Genomic DNA, 21,990 nt, shown 5'->3' with positions numbered 1-21,990 from the left:
CTAGTGGTTAAGGTGCTGGGCTAGAAACCAGGAGTCTGTGAGTTCTAGTCCCGCCTTAGGCATGAAAGCCAGCTGGGTGACCTTGGGCCAGTCACTTTCTCTCAGCCCAACTTGGTGCAATGTAGACTAGCCTCCTCATGGTGCACCCTGGGCAACGTGACTTGTCACAGCTAAATAGTCTACACATCTGGCCGCTAGACCTCACAAGGATTTCCCAGCAAGAAAAAGCAGCATGAACACAGAACTGCTATGCGATACAATAAAAAAAAATCAATTCTAAGGCTGATTATTGTAACTCTTTTACTTTTTTTTAATTTTCTCACAGTCTTGAGAGCCAGTTTGGTATAGTGGTTAAGGCATCAAGCTAGACACTGGAAGATAGTGAGTTCTAGTCCTGCCTTAGGTGCAAAGCCAGCTGGGTGACCTTGGGCCAGTCACTCTCTCTCAGCCCTAGGAAGAAGGCAATGGCAAACCACTTCCAAAAAAACTTCCCAAGAAAATTGCAAGGATTTGTCTAGGCAGTCTCCAAGAATCGGACACGATTGAATGAATTAAAAAAAAAATCTTAGTTCCATTTTTTCACTGTGTTCCTTGATTTTCATTACTAGATCTTGTGGATCATTTGCATTTTCAGCTATCAGAGTAGTGTCAGCAGCATACTGCAGATAATTGAAGTTTCTTCCTCCAGTTTTAAAACCATGTTCATCTTCTTTCAATCCAGCCTCTCTCAATAAAGATTGAATAAATAAGGAGACCAAATACAGCTGTATCTCCTTTGCTGACCTGGAACCAGTATGTTTCACCATGTTCTGTCTTTACTGTGGCTTTATGACCTGTGTGTAGGTTTCTCATGAAGACAATGAGATGTTCTGGGATTCCCTTTTTCCTAAGGACATTCCACAGCTTCACATGGTTCTCATGATTGAAGGCCTTTTCTTAATCAGTGACTTCCTGGTATTTGTTGGCTCTCTCAGTGATCTGGTATCCATAAGCAATAATGTCTCAATAATAAGCAAATATGTGACACTTCCCTTTCCATGCAGGGCTCTAATCTGTGTTGGGTAATCCTAAACATTATTTTGCTAGCATGTAAAATTAAGGATATTGTGTATGATAGTTTTCATACTCTGTTAAATCTCCTTTTTTGATATTGCTATGTAGATCGAGCACTTCCAATCTTTTGGCCACTGTATTATTCTCCAAATTTACAAGCGTAGTTTGATTAGAACCTTTACTGATTTGTATTTCTGTAAAAATTCCATCAACTCCTGTAGCCTTCCAACTTGATAATGACTGGAGTGCTGACTTCATTTTCTAGTATTTACAAATAGGGAACATATTCTAAGGTACCTCAGATGTTAACATCTCTAAGGAACAGAATTTCAAAGGCGTCAATACTCTTCCCATCCTGCTTCTTTAAAGTCCAACTTTCGCTTCCATAAAGTGTCACAGGGAATAACATGGCTTGCACGATTCTGATCTTTGTAGGTATAGACACATCACGGCATTTGAATCTTTTCAAAGGCCTTCATGGTTGCTCTACCAAGTACTTAGTCTGCTGCATATTTCTTGACTGCTTATTCCTTTAGTGTTGATGGTTGATCCTAAAAGGCAGAAGCTATCCACCACTTCGGTATCTTCATTGTCAATTCTAAGGTTAGTTGTTCTACCTGCTGTCATTAGTTTGGTCTTCTTTATATTGAATTTTAGTTCCCTTTTTTCACCATGCTCTTTGACTTTTAGTACGAGGGCTTGCAGATCCTACTCTTTTATTATTTTTTTTAATTATTAAATTAAATTATTTTTTAAAAAGCCAGTTTGGTGTAGTGGTTAAGGCTCCTGTCTAGAAACCAGGAGATAGTAGTCCTGCCTTAGACATGAAAGCCAGCTGGGTGACCTTGGGCCAGTCTCTCTCTCTCAGCCCAACTCACCTTACAGGGTTGTTGGTGGGGAAAATTGGAGGAAGAAGGAGCATTAGGTATGTTCCCCATCTTGAGTTGTTTATAAAAATAATAAAGGTGGGATAAAAAAAATCTAAAAAATAAAAATATCAGTAAAAACAACCTCCACTGTTCTAAATATATGGAAAGCAACAATAATTTTTACAGATTCAAAATGAAAAAATAAGTATTTAACAGATTAACATGTTAATTAAGGCATTAATCCCAGATTCTTGGAGAACTTCATTCCCTACAGTATATTTGTAGCCAAATATTTCAGCCAAATGAAGTTTCTTAGCCATCTGTGGAAAAATAATAGAGCAGCACTTGCTTTGAGTAAGTACTGCACTTTGTTTTCTGCTTCTGCCTCCATCCCAAAGACTAGCTTATGTAGCAGGGCCTGAAGTGAGATTGACCCTTCCAGGTATCTGTAGAAAAGCAGGAAGTGAACAGGCACTGATGCCTGCAGGAGCAGAGAATGAGCGGGGGGGCAGGGGGGGAATCAAACTACACCATGGAATTGAATCTCTTGTTCACAGAGGGCCATTGTGGATCAGATGAAAGACCGGATTCTCAACATGGTTAGTCAAGTACCTCTGTCAAATGCTGATCAAGATATAAAAGTATCAGGGCAATTAGAATTGGCATTCAGAGACCCCTGAAAGTTAGGATCAACAAAAAAATAATTTTCTGAGAGGATATATATAATTAGTATGTATAAGTCACATATGAAGGTACCAGGTGGTCATGTGAATCATGAAAGCAGAGCCTCCTAACTTTACTTTTAGGGAATAACAGGATGAGGAATTATAAAAAACAAGCTCCTATAATTAGTAAACTAGTTATAGTTATAACTAGTAAACTATAAACGACATAGTCATATATAAACTACGTAGAATATAGTAAACTATTTGAATATTGTATTTGTGCTATTCTTCTTTTCCCTACCTCTCCATATCACACCAATATTTGTGAAGTGGGAAACAGGGCCATGCCATCAGCTCTGTTAAAAAAAAAAGATTTTGTTGGGCATCTCTGTGTAGCTGGCAAACATGAGAAATGCTCAGGACAATTAGAAGCAGCATGAGATGTGGCACACAAATCAGCTCGTGAATCACACAGCTTCACAGACTGAGTTAGCTATGGTATTGCCTGCCAATCTGACTTGTTCTCCACCAACTCAAACACCTTTTCAGTTGCTGATTTATTTTATTAATTGTATTTCATTCATTATCTTATTTTCAAGTGTACACAAAGTTTAGTAATACTTACTTTTCAAAAAAACCTGGTCAACATTTAGGACTTGTTTCATTCCGGACAGTTGTCCTTCATGACACCAGATATAGTAAAACATTCCAACTTGATTTTTACATTTCCAACAATTTTCTGAACCTGCATTGTCTATTTTAGCAATCATCATTAAAGTAATGTACCAGTAGAAGAACTTAGTCTCTCAGTGTATTATTTGCAGTGAATTGATACTCCCATTGTTGCATATCAGTTCTCCTGTTTAAGTGCTGTATCCATGTGACCATTTAACTTGTTCTGTCTCCAAAGCATATTTCAGTAGCAACTTGCATGCAAACCCTAACTTACATGTTCTGTATTATAACACAGAATTTAAAATTAATTTTAATTTAATTAAATTTTGTAATTCTTTCTGGACTATACTGCTCATTTGGAGATAATGAAACCAGGAAGTTACTTCTAACCTTTCTAAGGAGAGAGTCTTGAATGATTACATTTTTTGTTTCGTTAATAGTTAAGTCTTGCAGGTTATAAGAGTTTTCTCTATGTTGATCAATTTTTCTTTTTCATGAAATTATATATTTTCTATAGAAGCCAGAGGAAATAAGTCTGGATTTATACTTTTAAATCAATTTGCTATTATGTTTGTTCTTTGTTTCTGAATCCATGATGAAGAAAAAAATGAGCCACAGTTCATCAGCTTCAACACCAAAAGCATAAGAGACCATTCCAGATTATCCAAAGCTTTTTCTGCATCGAGAAACATGATCCCTGCTTTCTTATTTTTCTGATTACTATAATCAATAGCATTCAAAGTATATCTTGCCTTTCATTCATATTTTCATCACAAATAGCATATTGTGTCTGCTAGCAGATTATTTAACCTTCCTATCAGGATAGCTGTTAAAATGTTTATAATCAGCATTCAATAAAGAAATAGGTCTGGATGGCTGTGGGTGGGTTGGATTATTCCCTTTTTTATAAATCAGAGATATAAAAGCCTCTTGCCATTGTTTGGCATTGTTACAGTTCCTTCATTACCTGAATTAATCGTCTTATTAGGATTTCTTTGCAAGGCTTATTGTGTGCTGAAGGAAGTCTGTCTGATGGAAAAACTGGTTTGTCATCTCATCTGCAGTTGAAACATACTTCTTGCCATCCCAGATTGAGGTGATAGTTTTCTTCTGTTTCTTTCTCAGTTGATAAGCCAGTAATTAGTCTGGTTTATTACCTTACTTGAAATACTCCTATTTGACAAACTTTAATTTCTGGTAAGTCTCCCTTGTTTCCAAAAGATCTAGTGATCGACGTGTTTCCTTAACATTTTGTAATGTGTCAGCATGGGTTCTGCTTGTTTCTTCATTCAAGTTGTTTCAAATTATTGCCAATATTTTTGTTTTGTTTTTGTATGATTTTCTGATTGCTGCTATAGAAATAGATAGCTCTCTCATAAATGTAACAAGTCTTGAGAAAACTCATCTCTTTAAGAAGTCATGCCCAAATTTACAAGTTTTTCCCCCCTCACGTAGAGCCAGTGTGCTGTAGTGTTAAGGTGATATGCTAGGATGGTGAAAAACCAAGATCCTGTTCTAGCCTCAGCCATCAAAACCCACTGGGTGACTTTGGGCCAATCGCTCTCTCAGCCCAGCCTACCTCGCAGGGTTGCTATGGGGGTGGTAGCAGAAATAGGTCTTGTACTGTGCTAAGATACAAGCATGTACTAAATACAAGTACTAACATTACTAATACTCTTTTCTTTCTTTCACCCTTTTATGTAGTTTAAAATATATTCCCTAGGCAGGCACCTCCTTAATGTATTGAATGTCGTCCTCTCCGGAAGCCTTTTGGGGTTTTAAAAAATGCTTCTAGTGAATCAGTGATAATGGTCTCCATCAAGTGTTTCATTTTCCAAAGACAGGACCTATAGTATGAGGGCTTTGAAAGATAAAATGATGATAATGGGGAAAATGGTTGGGGAAAAATGGGTTCTAATGCTCTAGGCTTCAACTTGGAGCATAACTGGAGTTGTGTACAAAAAATTATGTACGATTTTTAGGATAATAATGTATTCGATAACTAGTCATTCAAAAATTGTATATTAGACCACAGTTTGAGCATCTTTCAGACAACTACACAATTAATTAAACCTGAAGCCATGCCACTTGCTTCTGACACTGCACAACCTCACTATCTTATTATCCACACAAAAAAGAGCCCCATTCCTACAGACTAGAACAGTGCATTCTTTGAAAATGATTTGGAAGAAGTACTTAAGGCCTTTTGCAATCACCTCTCTGTTGTGTGTTAAAGCACACCATCCTTTTTCCATATAAGCCTGAAAAACCATTTCAGCTCCTTTAAGAATTATGTTATGAGTTGACCCTTACTTGCACAAGGTCCAAAGCACTTACTTTGAACCATTTTTGAAATGTGCAGAACCATAACACATAGCTTGCATTAAAAATTCATGGAAATTATCATTAAAAGATACTCTTCTTAAAATTCGGAAGAAGGATGTCAGGATGAAGAATTACTGTGTCAAAACAAGATACGTTTTATCCACATGTCCAATATATACTGTGCAAAATCATTTTTATCTACATTTCCCATATATATTCTGTACATCTTTTTATTATCCATATTTTTCTTACAAGTTCCATTACTGACACTCTGCCTTTCTCCTATATAATCAGTTAAGAAGCTGTTGCTTCTCAAAATCTTTTTTAAACAAAGAAAAGTTGTACTACAAAACTCTTTCCAGCTCAGCTCCTGAGCGCTGTACTTGGTAAAAACATATCTGAACTTCATTTCTTTAGAAAGATGTGACTTAATTAAGAAAACTATGAATTAGTAAGCATTCAAGAAAAAAATGATAAGCTAACATACCAACTCTGAACTGAAATTTTCTTAGAAATCATATCTATTACTTATTTTCCTATTATAAATACAAAATTGATCACTGCAAAAATGAAGTGAGACTTAAATCCACATATACCCATTAATTTCAGTACATATAATGTGACAGTTGCAGTGTGATTGGAACTTACTTCCAGGAAACTGTTTAGGTTAACAGAATAAGGGAGTATTGTACTTCTTCATGTAATTAATTAATTAATTACAATAACGGCACTTCTAAATTCTTACCACCTTTGAATATCTTTTACAGTTGGTCAAGGAGAAGCTGCAGATGTGATTCTGAAAGAGGGGTCTACCGAAAATATGGAGACCAGCCTACCAGAATTAAGTGACAAATCAAATGAAGATGATGAACAGAAAGACACAGAAGGTGCTGATAAACAGTTGCCCTCAGAAGAAAATGAAGAGCAGCCTGGTGAATCTCCATCAAATGATGTTGGATTTAAAAAAGTTTTTAAATTAGTTGGATTCAAATTTACAGTTAAAAAAGATAAAACAGAGAAAATGGAACCTGTGCAGCTGTTGAATGTAAAAGCAGAAGTCACAGAAGGGTCATCTGATGGTGCTGGAGACTGTAAAGAACTCAAGACAGAGACAGTGGAAGAAGCCACACAAAGTGAAATAACTGACTTTGTGGAGAAGACTGAGGAAGAAACTCAGACTGAGGAGGTGAAAGAAGAAACCTTCTCCGAGGAAGTAACAGAAAGCCCTGTTGAAGCAGAAAGCAAAGAGGCTGAAATTAAAGACAATGGGAATAAGTCTCCAGAGTCTCCAGTAAGCCCATTAACCAGTGAAACTGCATCACCCCTAAGAAAGTTTTTTACTCAGGGTTGGGCTGGGTTTAGAAAAAGGACAAGCTTCAGAAAACCTAAAGAAGAAGAACTTCAAACTGAGAAAGAAAAACAAGAGCAAAAAACAGAAAAGGAAGTGACAACAGAAGGAATAGCTATTAAAGAAGAATTAGAAGAAGAAAAACTCTCACCAGAAAAAGATAGGACAGAAGTTTCTTTAGAAGCCAGTGATGAGAAAATGGAAAGTGAGAAAGAGAAAAAAGAAGAAACAAAAATGGTAGAAGTCTCAACAGAAACCAACCTGAAAGAAGCTGCTACTCCCAGTGAACAACCATCAACAGAAGAAGTAGCTGAAAATATAGATAAAGAAGTTGGTATAAACTTGAAAGGGGAGACTGACCTGGAGTTAGAGGAAAAATTGGAACCAGTGCAAGAGAGTCCTGTAGGCTTAGAGCAAAGTACTGCTGCATCATCTGAAGGAAAAACAGAACTGGGAGCTCCTTTGTTAAATGAAGTATTTGAAGAAAAGATAAGCCAATCTGATTCATTGTCTCCAATCACAATAGAAAAGCCTGAGGAACCTTTTGAAAAAATAGAAGAGGCTCTAAAGGCTCCTCTGGCCACAGAAATTTTTGATGAGAAACCGACAGAGATAAATATTGATGTTAGAACTGTTGTGGCAGAAGAAGAAGTGAAAATAACTAAAAAAGAGCAACTAGTTCTTGAACAATTAGTGAAAACAAATGATGACTTTCAGAAAGAGCAACCCACTGTTGAACAGTTAAAAGTCACAGAAACGGTTCCTGAAATAGCAAAGGAGCACTTCAGGCAAACAGATCCAAGCAATTTTGATGCAGCGACACACAAAGCTCCAGAAGGCATAACAAGTGAGGTAGAACTGGTGTCATCTCAAGAAAAAGCCAAGATGCAAGGCAGCCCTTTAAAAAAGCTTTTCACAGGTACTGGCTTAAAGAAATTGTCGGGAAAGAAACATAAAGGAAAGAAAGAAGAAGCTAGACTAGGGGAAGCAGCAGAACAAATACAGCAGTTGTCTGATTCTGCAGAAAGCCCAGATGACCCAAGGGCAGAAAGCTCTGCTTCTTCCCCTGAAGAAATAACAGAATCTGTAGAAAAGGCCTCAGATGCTGCCCAGATTCCTGAAGCTGAAGAAGGATCTTCTTCAGATGTAGAGAAGAAAAGAGAAAGTGTTACACCTTGGGCATCGTTTAAAAAAATGGTAACTCCTAAGAAACGGGTCAGGAGACTTTCTGAAAGTGACAGAGAAGAAGAACTTGATAAGACAAAGAGTGCTACTTTGTCTTCAACTGAAAGTGCACCTAATGATGAACAGGAAGATATTAAAGACAATGATGAGGAACAAAAAATAGAAAAAAGTGCAGATGAGCCCAAGAGAAAAGTTGATACTTCTGTATCATGGGAAGCTTTAATCTGTGTAGGCTCATCAAAGAAAAGAACTAGAAAATCTTCATCTTCTGATGAAGAAGTAGGACAAAGGCTTGCTCAGGATGGGCAAAAATTAGATGAAGTTGCACCAAATAAAGAAGCAGTACATGACACTATCTTTACTAACTCACATGAAAGTGATCAAGGACAAGGAAATTCTTCACCAGAACAAGTAGGAAGCCCATCTGAAACAGAGGGTATTTCAACATGGGAATCTTTTAAAAGACTAGTAACTCCAAGAAGAAAATCTAAAACAAAGATGGAAGAGAAAAATGATGAACCCACCACAATTCCAAGTTTAGAACATGCTACCTTAGATGGGGATACTGCAAAAGAAGAATCCTGGGTTTCATTTAAAAAATTAATACCTGGTCGTAGGAAGAAAAAGTCTGATGGAATACCAGAACATGCTCCTGTGCAAGAAGCTGGAGAAGAAATGACAGGAACAAATGAGGAGGACTCTGATGTCCCAGCTGTAGTTCCTTTATCAGAGTATGAAGCTGCTGAACAAGAGAAATTTGAAGCTCAAAAAACAGAGCAAGATGATATGGCTAAGAAAATCTCAAGTCAAAATATAGAAGAGTCACAAAGTACATTAATAATTGAGCAGGCCAGTGAAGGATTAGTTCATGCCATTGCTGTCTCAGTGGTAGAAGGTGAGAGAGCAGTTACAAGTATTGAAGAAAGATCACCATCTTGGATATCAGCTGCTGTGACAGAGTCCATTGAACATGTGAACGAAGATGAGAAAAAATCTGAGGAGATTTCTGGAACTGGAATTGTTGAAGAAACAGTAGTGGTTACTAAACTTATACCACATATGAGAAAGAATATTAGTGGTGATACTATAGTCAGTGAGCTGGAGTTAACCTCGGAAGCAGTTACAGCTCTAGAAGAAGCTTCAGGCATTGAAGAAACAACTGAAATATCTTGTGCTGAAGAGACAACTGAAATGGTTTCAGCAGTTTCAAGGCTAACTGAGTCCCCTGATACTACAGAAATAGCTACACCGGTGCAGGAGATAGCAGAAAGTGAGCAAGACCTAGAAGAATTAAATAAAGAAACACAGGAAATGTTGCAAGTAGTTGCTGAAAGAATTAAATTGTCTGATGGAAAGGGGATTAGTGAAAGTCTGACAGAAGTAACAGTTCAGCCATTGTCAGCTGAGAAAATTGGGCATGAAATTTCTGCCATATCTAAAGAAGTGGAATTGCCATTAAATGAGGTTGTTCAAATTAATGAAGTTACACAAAGCTGTGAAGCTCAGATTAAAGTTAAAGAAGATGGTCTGAGGGAGGTGTTAAGAACGAGTAATGGAATGTTAGTAGATGGGAAAGAAAAGTCAAAAGAGATCACTAGCTTGGAGTGGGTTGAAAGTCATCGGCCAAAGACTGAACAAGAATCTGTAAAACAATATGAAGAAATAATTGGAGAACAGACAGTTGAAGAAAAATCTGATGAAGAATTTGTCATTGTCACAGTAACCCCTGAAGAGCAACCAGAAACAGAAGTTAGTGACACCTTTGGAAAGCAACAAATGTTATTAAAAGAAATGGACAGTGAAGAGCACAAGAGTACAGGTACAATAGAATACATCCTAATGAATTTAGAAGAAACTACTCAAAATAAGGTTACAGAATGTGTTCCAGAAGTGGATGAATTAGAACAGGTAACATGTGAAGAGAAGTCTCAGTTACATCAGAAACAGGAAGAATTACAAAACAACTTATATAACTTAGAATCACAGCCCTCAGAAATAATTTTAGTAAAAGTAAATGAGGCTGCTGAGAACGAAGTAAAAGATTTTAATCTTTTAACAGAATCACAGACTAAATTATTTCTTCCTGAGACAGCTACCCAGAACCAGCTCACTGAAGTTCCACCAAGTACTGTTAAAAATGTGGCATTTGGTACAGAAAAGGGAAGTACAGAGGAAACTGCAGTTGAGGCATGCATACAGAATGAAGACTTTTGCACCTCTATAAAAAATGAGGCCCATATACAGAAGGTGGGACCTGAGGTTCAGCTTCAAAAATTGGAGCCCAGGATTTCTGAAATAGATGTGAAAACAGAACCTTTCTTACTGTATGAAGAAACCCAGATTCTTGCAGAGACTATGGAAAAAGAGATGTCCCCTCAAGTGTTGGAAATAGATGTCCACAAGCTAAATGCAAAGGCTGAGGCCCAAGTAATAACTGACCGTGTAGAGGAAACGGAAATAAAGTCCCAGGTACAAAGTGGGGAAGCAGAGGTCCTGGTGGAGAAGGCAGAATTAAAAGTAGACATGGAATTCTCTACAGAGAAAGCAAAAACAGAGTCTCCCACAGAAGAGGTGATTATTGAGGATCACCTAAAAGAGGAAGAAGCACAACTCTCTGCAGAGGAGGCACCTACAAAGTTGGAAAGAGAAATGTGTCAAGAGAAAATCGACATAATGGTAGATGTAGAGAAGATTGAGAAAGTGGAAGTAAGGGTTCCTGAAGAGATGGCAGATGGAACGGCGTTTGTGGAAACTTCCACAGAACAGATAGATGCAAAGTTGGAATCAGGGGCTCCTGTAGAAAAGGCAGATACAAAAGTAGATGAGAAAGCTTCCAAAAAGAAGAGAGATGCACATGTGGAAGCAGATGTCCCTGTGGGGAAGACAATAATAGAGTCCCCACAGGATCAGGCAGATGCAAAATTGAATGGGGAGAGCTTTGAAATGAAGGGGGATATAAAGTCCCATGCAGATAATATGGATGCAGAGATTGCGAAGAATGAGAGTAAAGTACTCAGTTGTCTTCCAGCTGATACAAAGCAGTTAACAGAGGGGACAGCAGCTGAATCCACCACCGAAAAAACAGTAACTGAGCTCTTCACAGAGAAAGTAGTGGCTTCCATTGAGAAGGTAGAAACAAAGGCTGGTATGGAAGTCTTCGCAGAGAAGGTGGATGAAAAAGCAAATGTAGATGTCCCTGCAGAACAGATGGCTACGCAGATCCCCATAGAACAGTCGGATGAAATGATGGTAACGGAAGCCATTGCTAGGGAATTAGAACCGAAGGAGACTTTGCAAAATGTGATGAGCGAGATCAGGATTCAGTCTGAGGTGGAAGATTTTAGGGATTGCTTATCTAAAATTTGTGATGCTGTTGTTTCCAATGAGCCTTCAAGGAGGGAAGAAAAAGATGCTTTTTCTGCTGTAGAAAAACCAACGGCAGAGGCTGCACTTGAAAAACCTGAAAAGGAGCTACTTCACATTTCAGCACCTGCACAGACTGCCATGGATGAAATACAGAAATATGTCAGAGATCCCAATCTTACTTCTGCATTACAATGTACAGAAAGAATTTCAGCAAAAGCCTCAGAAATTGAAGAACTAAAAGCTGCCACGCTTGAGGAATCAGAATGTACTGAGGAAAGTGTGATTGAGAGCCCCGTACAAAAGGAATTAATGGTACTTCCTTCAGTGACTGAGGCCATAGACACTGGTGTGCCTGAAGGCCTTATGCAGAATGAAAAGGAAGATACACTCATTCATTTGGAACCACAATACAGTGAGACTAAGGGAGCTGCGGAGACTCCAGAAAATGAGGAAGCTTTGAATTCTGTTAAAATTGAGTTGGGAAATGGCAAGCTACCAACTGGAGGAGAATCTGCAGGAACAGTAGAAGGGGATCTCCTCATCTCAGACTCTAGATTTATAGAAAGTGTTGTCTCAAATGCTATTTTGGAAACGAAAAGAGTGAGGGTGCTGACAGACTTAAAATCAGAAGTCCAAGAGGCAGGTATGAGTGAGATCTCTGTAAAGACTGAAACATATCCTGAGGAATTGCCTGTGGAAACAGTGCAGTCACCTTCAGAGTCTAAAGCAGCTTCAGAAAGCTGCCAGGGAACACTACAATCATCAGGGAAGGTTCAAATAACGGAAATAGACAAAGCAGTACAAAAACCTGAACTTGCTGCAGGCGGTGCACTTTATGCAGCTCCTATACAAGAGCCTTTCACTGAGCAACAGGAGGATGCTGGCACTGATATTCATGATTTGCAAAGTTATATATCTTCTGTAACCATAACAGCTGCAGCAGTAGAAGAGCGCGTCCTTGCAGAACATGTCACACTTACAGAAACATCAACTGAAACCTTTCAGACTTTACTAGAAGAGCCAAAAGAGCCAGCGTCCAAAACAATAGAGTTTAGAAGCTTTGCTCATTCAGAATCTGGAACTCTGTATCCTGATCCTGATGCAGTGGCATTTTCAGAGAAAATAGATTCAGTGATAGAAGAATCAGTTTTATCAGCAGTGAGATGCACCAAAGAGGGCTTACTCCAGAAGTGTGTATTTGATTCTACTCCGGAAATGGAACTCCTGAAATCTTTATCTATTGAAGAAAGTGAGCAAAAGGTGATGACTCCAGAAAGAAGCCCCTCTACTGAATTTCCAAAAGATGTTCAGTTTGTAACAATAGAGTCTCAGAGTTCAAAAATTGTGCAGAAAATAATCCAAAATGCAGTTGATAAATTGGAGCAAACAGAAGAGGCCATTTCTCCTTTAAAGCAGAAGAGTGAACCATGTCTAGTGGATGTAAATGAATCTGGAATTCAGAGAGATGTACAAGTTGGTCATCAGATTTCTATGGCAGAAGAGAAAAATCATGAAATTCAGCCAACATCTGTAATTGCAGAGAAAAAAGAAGCCATCAGAGTACCAAAAGAAATGCCTTTAAGTTTTAATGAAACTGAAAATGGAGAAAATTGGAGCTCCGGAAAGACAGATGCTGATCTTGAAACTGTGAAAGAGATTGTAAATGAAACAGAAAGGAAGAATGGTGACTCAAAGTCTCAATTAGAAGTGGATACAGCTGTTTCAACAGAGACTCAAAAAAACATGCTAGGAAGTATTCTCTCAGGAGGTTCACCAGAAGAATCTCTTGAAATAGAACAATCAACAGTAAAGGATTTAGAAGTTGCGCTAATAGTTGAAAACCAAGAAAAGTTAATACCACATCAGACTCACAGGAAGAGAAAAGAAGATTGCAGCCAGTCAACAGAATTTCCTGAGATGCAGAAAGAAGATTTCACATCTTGTGAAAGTCCACAGCTTCAGACAAAACTTAGAGAATCCTGAGGTTTCATGTAAGTGTTATACTGTGAAGGAAATAATTCATCTGCAGTAGTTTAAATAAATAATTAGTTCTTTTCAGATTTCATCAACAAGATAAAATGCAATATATTTATATACTTCTGGTTTTCAAAACAATGCATAATAGCTAAGTAATACATACTAAAAAATTAACTGATCTGAAATGGGGAAAAGGTAAATGGCTAAGATAGTATTCTGGATATCTGCTTGAGGGGCTTATCCTAATTCCAGTAAACAGGATTTTCCACAGAGCTTATTGAGGAGGCAAACTTCAGCACAGCTTTTCCCAACTTGCTGTCTCCCAAATGTGTTGTGCTGCCATCTCTCCATATTCCTTAATACTATAACCAAAGGCCATCCAGGCTAAGAATTTGGGAACTTGTAACCCAACAAAATGGGACAGTGCAGGCTGGAAGAAAGTTGCTGTAGTTTATGCCCATTTGCTTGTAGAACTACTATTTTACCTTCCTTTTCAAAAGATATTTATGGCATGCTTTTTTGAGGGTGATTATGCCTTACTATATTTGGGTGTTTATTCACTTACTTTTGTTACTTGATTTCAACATCTCTATTTTATCTTTCTAGTGAATGTTTTCTTTACAGCAGCCATGTGAAATTGTGATGTTTCTACAGTTATTTCATTGCTCAGTAAGGATTCCTGCTATCTGCTCTATAACTTTGGAGAAGACATAGCCATGCAGAAGACTATGCCATATGGCAGCCTTCTAGAGAAATGAACTTCAGTTATCCAAACATCTAGCTAGTTTAATTACGCTGACTGAGAATCATCAGGCACAACAATTTTCACACACGTTGGACTTCCCTTACATCAATTTATACCATTTGTTTCACTTTAGCTGTTTGACATAGCACTACTACTCCCATGCAAATCTCTAAAATACTCATTCCAGTATCCTCTCACTTCAGTTTCATTCCAAATTATTAGTTTTATTTTAAATTTCATTCACTCTGCTGGAAGCTCATTTTCAAAGCAACTTTTTATTTTTAAAATTGCTCTGCATTTTCCCTGCCTTTTAAGATCTTAACTATTCCTGGCTTACTTCGACAACGTTCTTTGCAACTATTTTTTTCTATGCATACATTAAGAGATTTTTCTCATTCACATCCTCTTTCACTTTATCATTCCACCAAACATCCTTTTAAATATTTCCCACTAACGTAACTACATACATGTAATTCTTTTCATACTGTTCCATGCAGCTTCCACATCCTGTTTCTTTCCATCCAATTTTAATTAAATCTGCAGGAAGATTAATATATCATCTACCTTTTTGCCCAGTACCTTCTCTTTTTACTGCTGCTGTTCTGGTTTCTCATAGGATTTTTTTTACCTTTTTCTTCCATTTTCCCCAGGATCCTGGTAACATATTCAAAATTTCTCATCACCCTTATATTCTTTGCTAATTCTCTCAATCATTTATTTATTCTTGGATCTCCAGGTGGCTCAATAACTTTTTCTGTACTGCCATGCCTTATTCTCATCCATCCATTGATGTCACCTCACATTCATAATGTTGTACTATATTTCCCCAAACTCAGTCCTTTTTTTTTCATTATGCACATAATCCTCACTTAACAACTGTTCAAAGTTACAATAAGCTTGGAAAGGGCACTTTATGGCTTGTGAAGCACTTCCGGCCATTCTTCTTTACAATTGGTTGCCAAGCACCTTGTGATCATATGATTGCCGTTTCCAATCTTCTCTGCCAGCTTCCCCAGAAAGTCAGTGGGGAAGCTGGCAGGGAAGGTTGCAAACGGAGGGGAGGGGAAACCCTTCGGCAGGCTGAAGGAATGGAGCTCAAATTCTGCTTTGTTCCAGCAGCCCCACGAAGGATTTCCCCTCTATGCATGGAGGGGAGGGAAGCCCTTCGGCAGGCAGCTCGGGCAGCTCTTTTGCTCTATCTGCTTAACGACCTGGGAGATAGCTTAATGACCACAACTGGGAGTGCTGGGATTGCGGTCATTGAGCGAAGCAGTCACGTGGGCATCTTGCTTAATGACCAATTCACTCAACAACTGAGATCTGTTCCCAATTGTGGTTGTTAGTCAAGGACTACCTGTAATACAATTATCACCAGTCTGTGAACTCCTGCTTTTGTACATAAAACAATCTTGGTGATAATCTGTTCATACTTTTTACCTACATTTCATTCCAAGTTGCTATCTTCCATATGGTATGTTTATCATCAGATGGGCTCATAGATACCGACCACCATCACCTAACATAGTTTTGGCCACTGGAGACTTTCACATAACACTTTTTTTTAGATTTTAGTAAGATAGAGAATGTGTGGACTAGGTTACCAGCCTTAGTGGCAACAGTGCCAATTACAGCATTCTCTTCAGGCATGTGAAATTAAGCACGCATCCTGTAATAAGAGTGCTTGAAACAGAAACACAGGCTATATTAATTGCTCCCATCTAACCGTAGAAGAGGAGCAGGGGGAAGGGAATAGTTGAGAAGCAGTCCGATACACTTTTCATTTACAAACAACGGCTTGTCTCCTTGCTGAAAGACATGCTGCAAGCACTTTTTAAAAAAATCTGTATTAGTCTTTTAGAATTGTGAGCTTTTAGGCTATTCCTTTATTATTATTGTAATTGCTGTTATTACTTAGGGTTATTAGCCACTTCAGTCCCAACCAACTCCAAGGGATATATTCTCCATATTTGTATTAAAGATTAGAACAATCCATAACACAATATTTATAATCATTTACCCTGCTGCACTGAGCAAATGCTGTCTCAGAACAAACAATCACAGCTTACAGTGGGGCATTTCCACTTTCTCCCCAAAGGCTAAATAGAAGGGGGATGATGACAGAGAAGGCCCACTTTCAAGGACCCTGGTGGTAACACTTTCTCAGAGTAGAGACCTGAAGAGAGCCCTCCCTCTCCAAGCCATGTAAGGCTTTAAAGTTGACAACCAGCACCCTCAACTGCATCCAGAAGACCACAGGCAAACAGTGAAGCTTTCTAAGTATTGGTGTTACATGGACAAAATGGGGAATGACCTCAGTTACCTTCATATAGTCATATGTAAGTTGCCTGTCCCCTGTCTGGCTAAGACTTACATCTCCAACTTATGTATATCTGGCAGGTTTGAATAATACTGCTAGATAGTAACTGGCAAAAGTGGAACTAATAATACCTTATCTTGAGATAACACCCGAACTGATTATAGAACAGTATACTATGATTTTCTGGTGATGTAAATTACTAGTTAAGATGCTCTGATTGTAAGGCATTCTTGATTTTTCTGTTCCAACAGTTCTGTTGACAGCTGCTTCTTACATTTGGAGGGACCAGTACCTGAAGAAGGTAACACAAGAGGATGGATTCTGCTTAAACAGGCTGAAGACCAATGATTTTGCAGTGAGAACACATCCACGCTTTCAGATGTTTTTCCGAGGACAATCCTGAGCCACCATCAGGAGCTTGAGCCACCTCCTTTAGTTTTGATTGTGAACACTTTCTTTTACAATATTCTTTTACCTTTATTTTTGTTGTTGATAACATAGATTGGGGTGGGATAGGGGATGGGGGCAAGAAGTATTTTTGTTGAAATGATGTCAGTCTCTTAATCTGGAAAGGAAGTTGGCATCTTCTGAGATTCCCTTTCTACCAATGCTTCCCAAACTGGATTGCAATTCTTTGTGTATTTATGTGTATATCTTCAAGCAAAGTCTGATTTAATGTATATTTCCTCTTCTTTATATGTGAAAAAAAATGAAAGAAAATGATCTCAATTGTTTGGACCAGGAGCTATTACAAATGACCCATCACTGACCATAGATGGCTCCCAACAACTTGACAGTGGTTTCCCATTTGCTTGGAGGAGTGTGAGAATGACTGTTTTGATATATTTGATGTTGCTTTCATAAAGGTCATTGCCAAACAATACAATTTATCTTGCTCTGTTAGTAAATTGTAAATCTAATTCATACTTCATGATGTTTCTAAATATGATGCTCCTTGTGTTATGTATGTTGCAAACATTTTGGCTACACTTGAATGCAGAATTAAGCAGGCTTTAAAAAGGAAAATGAATTGGATCCATCATAATTCTGCTGTTGGAAAGTTTGGAAATCATCTGAGTTGATTCTTCCCTCTCTGTACTGTTCCTTATATTTGTTTCCCAGAGGATTGGGATAACTTGTCAGAGTAATGGTGGCCTTGGTACTGAAAATTGCAGGAGAAGGGAAATCTCTTTCTCCATATAGTACCAGCAAAAGTGTTTTGAGCAGAACTTTGCTCAGGGAATGTCCGCAATAGCAGAAAAGAAGCTAGATCCCATCCATTGTTCTTAACCTTGCCTAGGTTGGCAGTGGATTGTGACTTTCAAGTTGGAGTGCAGTTTTATTTTTGCTAGAATCACTTGAGAGGAAGGTTAATCTTTAAAACTCAAAGAAATAAGTTACAACTTGAAATTGTGCATCTTGAAGTATGAATCAGTTTTTTAAAAATCTGATATCACAACTGCAAGCATTTTTTCCAGTTTTTAGCCCATCAAGAGAAACAATCGTCAATTAAAAAAATACTTGTTTTTGCAGCAAGCCCATGTCGTAACATGAAAAGAAAGAAATACACGAGAGATTATGTCTTCTCTATAGTTGTGTCCCCAGTTAGGAAATGTGTTTCATTTTGCTTATATACACTTAGTACACTGTGATTTCTGAAAAGCGATTTAAATAAAGACTTGGCTTACATTTAGGTTTCCACTCATATTCAGAATAAATGCATTACAAGAAAATTTAGGAAGCCTGGAGTAGATACACTCAATTTGTTCAATGCAGTTAATAGTACAAGATCATAATAAGTTGTCCATACAAAATGGGCAGGCTTCAATTCCTAAATAACTGAATAAGAATTAAAACACTCAACTTATTCAAGGTTTGATCTTCTAGTCACTAAGCTTGTCTAGCCAGTCAAATTAAATTGTATTTTGTAGTCTTCACATCTATCCAGCTGAGCTTTTACGAAGGCCCAGCAGGTTCATTGTATTATAATTTATTTGAAAATGAACCAAGCGAGCCAAATAAATACATACGTGTAAGAGCTGCACAATGAGTAATAAAATGGAAAGATCATTGATGTGACTGCACCATCTAGTGGTTGCTATATACATTTTATAGCTTTTGGCTAATGTACAACTTTTATTCAACCTAAAATATTGAATGGCAACTGTTTCTTAAAATTAATCCTACATTATATCAGGAATAGCTTGGCTATAAAAGGCAACTATGAAATGATAATATGCAATCCTAGGCATGCATTGTGACATTGCAGTGGGCTGATTTGTGCAAGTTAAAAGTGAAAGATGTTATGCCTTCTTTTTAAAAAAAAAGAAAAAAGAAAAAGCCACTTAAAGTATGGTGACTATAGTATCTTAGAATTTTTTTTAAAAAGGAGCATACTGGATCAGTCCATGTCAGGATGCAACCAATTTCTTTTTAAATTATAAATGGCTGTTTCTTTCAGCATATATTTAGCTCAGCCTTTCTGTTTCAGTGAGTATCTTCACTGATACAGGGCCCAGTGGAATCCAGGGGCCCAAAGAGCAGTCAGTCATCTTGGTGTAATGAAATCCTTTGCACCTTTTTTGAGTTCTAAATTTATCAGTGAGGGAAGAACCAAGGCATAGTAACTTCATTTGCTGGCCCCATCTCCTCATCAGAAGCTATTAAGTGGTGCCAAAGGCAAGAAGAGGCCGTATCGGCAGTGAGTGGTTTCTCCCTGGCCAGAACGGCCTTCATAGCCTGAACCTGCCAAATAGTATCCCTCTGGAAGTTCAATTTGATCTCTTTCTTCCTGCATCTCTGTTGGAGTAATGGAAAAGTCTGGTCTTTTCTCCATCATGCTGGCCTCGTCAAAATGTTTAAAAATTTGATAGTCTGTTCAAGTATCTTCCAACAAAAAGTAACTTCTTCATCCCACCATGTGTACACTTTTCTTCTCAAATCTAAAAAATGAAAGCGTGCATATGCTGCTAGTATCAGATGTTTAGGTAACGTGCTCTTCCTTTCTGAGACATGACAGAGGAGCATAATGAAACAACCTCTTTGCTCCAGTTGAGTGATATTTCATGAAGTTTATTTTATCTTTCAAAACCAATGAATAAGTCAGCCTATAGCCTCTGTAGAGCATTTTTCCCTGAAAGTTGATGGTATGTATAGACAAATGTATCTCCTTCTGGACTTCTGCCTTGTCTTTACACAGTTCCTTAATGTGATAGAATAAGTGAGAAAGTTTAATTTGGTCTAAGATGGAAACAAGTAGGAGCTTGTTGCTGGATCAATTAGATATTCTATTCATGTGCCTATAAGATGTAAAAAAAAAGTGTAAAGTGTTCAATAATGGGTGTCCCCAAATTACTTGGAGTGTTCTTTTTTATAACATCATCTTCCCCACCTTGAGCATGAATTACAAATTTTGTTCTGGGTGCAAGGTGTTAGATTTCTCACTTTCATTAGTTCTTTATATAGATTATTCACATGAAGAAAACATCACCTGAGTAATAGGTACTCCTAATTCTAATTAGTTCTCAGATATGCTATCTACAGATTTCCATGCACGTGTATGGCCAGCTGCAGGGGAAGAGCCTGTCTAAGCAAGCTTTTACACAACTTGGACATCAGCATGATCAGTTGTCCTGATTGTGCAAATACCTATATACAAGTAACTTGCTATCTAGCTTTTACTCTTCAGGCAAACATGTGGATGTTTCTTGGGGAGAAAGGGTCCTCCAAAAGAAGAGGCAGAGCCAGGAGTATGACTCAGCTGCCATTATTGCTGTGATGTGTATCTTTTTCAATAGATCTGCTGAAATTATAAGCCCTGATTTAACCCTCCCTCCCCCATTTCCGGAATTCACTCTTGCCTGACAAACTTACTTTATGTGATCCATTTGATTAGGAAGGAAGGTTTCTTATGTACAACCAGCCTCAAAATGAGATTTTTTTAGTGCTGCTTTAGTTTTATAGCACAGTTTTAACAGCTAATGGGAAACCAGTTACTTATACAAACTATAATCTGTGTATGGAAAGCCATATTGCAATAGCCGCAACAAGTGAAATAATAATACAAAACAATGGTGGCATGATTTATGTAATCCTGGATTTTATCTTTATACCTGCCTTTATAGCTCTAAGGTTGTTAATAACTATGTAAAGTTAAACCTCATTTAAATAAAATCTGGTAATCACAATGAAAATGGTCACTGACCTGAAGTTGAGGAACAAGTGCTTAATTTGGGGACTTTTTTTTTAAAGATACTGATCTATGGCCTTTCTAAGTAATGCCAAGAACATAAATCATATAAGCAGTCATTCTTCTTGTAACTGATGTTCTCAAAACAAAAACCAAGGCACCAAAAGAATTTTGTCATGGTGCAGGGAGCATGTCTCCATACACAGATACCGCTTTGTTACAGTGTATTGCTTTGGCCTCAAAAATACTCAGACAATGCTGCAAATTTTAGCTTGTGCTACAACTCCAAGCTTTTGCAGTTTCTTCTAATCCGTTGTATTGGATTAATTATATTTTGATTTTCTATGTTGTTTTTAAGGTAGATTTTCATGGACTAAATAAAATGCAAATAATTCATTCTTGTGCTGTGATTTCTTGGGTGTGTAATCCCTGTGTAATTGTAGTATTGGGATCTATGCTTGAGCAGAATGATTTTGGATGTCCCTAAAGCTTTGTTCAGGGAACGGTGTTTTTTTAAAAAGGGGGGTGACCATAAAATCACACCATTATTCATGACAACATACACCAGTTGGGTTAAGTACATTAACAGCCTAGCAAGGACATCCGGAGAACTATTTAAAGTTATACCTACAGTTCTGAAACTCCATGGTAAATGGCAGATTGAGATGTTACTCAGGCTGTTTCAATTTGATGGCAGTAGCAGATTTTTAGTATGTCTTTCCCTCTGCAGTCCTGGATAGAATCATTTTGAAGTAGATGCTATACGAATTAAGGAACTTTTAAGTATGCACTTTTAGAATCAAGAGATTACCTATTCAGAATAGGTAATAATTGCAATCTTTGATCCCACCAGCCAAATAAATTGATGCTGCTTTCTTTGTAAAGTAAGCTCTTGCCAGTAGCAACATACATAAAGCCCAGTGTGATTTCCAGTGTAATGATTCTGTGTTTTAGTGGTGTTACAAAACGTTATTACATACTAAGTATTTTGGCTAATTTTTGAAGAACAGAAAGGAAACTGATCATACAGTAATTAATAGCTATTGTTGTGGAACAAGTAACACTAAAGTGATGAAATTTTTTTGGCATAAATACTCCAAGTTTAATGATCATATGGATGTGTCTATGTAGTTTTCTTGGCAGCAGTGTGGCTAAAATTTCCTAGTAGTTTCCTATCCATGTTATAACTAGGTTTGAGCCTTAGCTTCTAAGAAGCATTTATTTTATCTCCTTTACTCTTTAATTTTCTGGCATTGGAGCTGAAAATATATTTTGC

General features: G+C 37.6%; 1 protein-coding gene across 1 annotated transcript in view; it reads left to right on the top strand.

Moving 5' to 3' along the window:
• AKAP12 (A-kinase anchoring protein 12) overlaps positions 1-21,110 on the top strand; it is a 74,985-nt gene extending 53,875 nt beyond the window's left edge. The window contains exons 3-4 of the mRNA XM_063308759.1: positions 6,355-13,477; positions 16,777-21,110. Of these exons, the coding sequence (XP_063164829.1) occupies positions 6,355-13,469 (7,115 nt within the window). The 3' untranslated portion in view covers positions 13,470-13,477; positions 16,777-21,110. The remainder of the gene's footprint in view (positions 1-6,354; positions 13,478-16,776) is intronic.
• The last annotated feature ends 880 nt before the right edge of the window (positions 21,111-21,990 follow it).

Source organism: Candoia aspera, chromosome 1, assembly GCF_035149785.1.
Source record: "Candoia aspera isolate rCanAsp1 chromosome 1, rCanAsp1.hap2, whole genome shotgun sequence".
NCBI classification, from domain to species: Eukaryota; Metazoa; Chordata; class Lepidosauria; order Squamata; family Boidae; genus Candoia; species Candoia aspera.
Note: the sequence above shows the minus strand (reverse complement) of the source record. Positions and strands in the feature narration are given on the sequence as shown.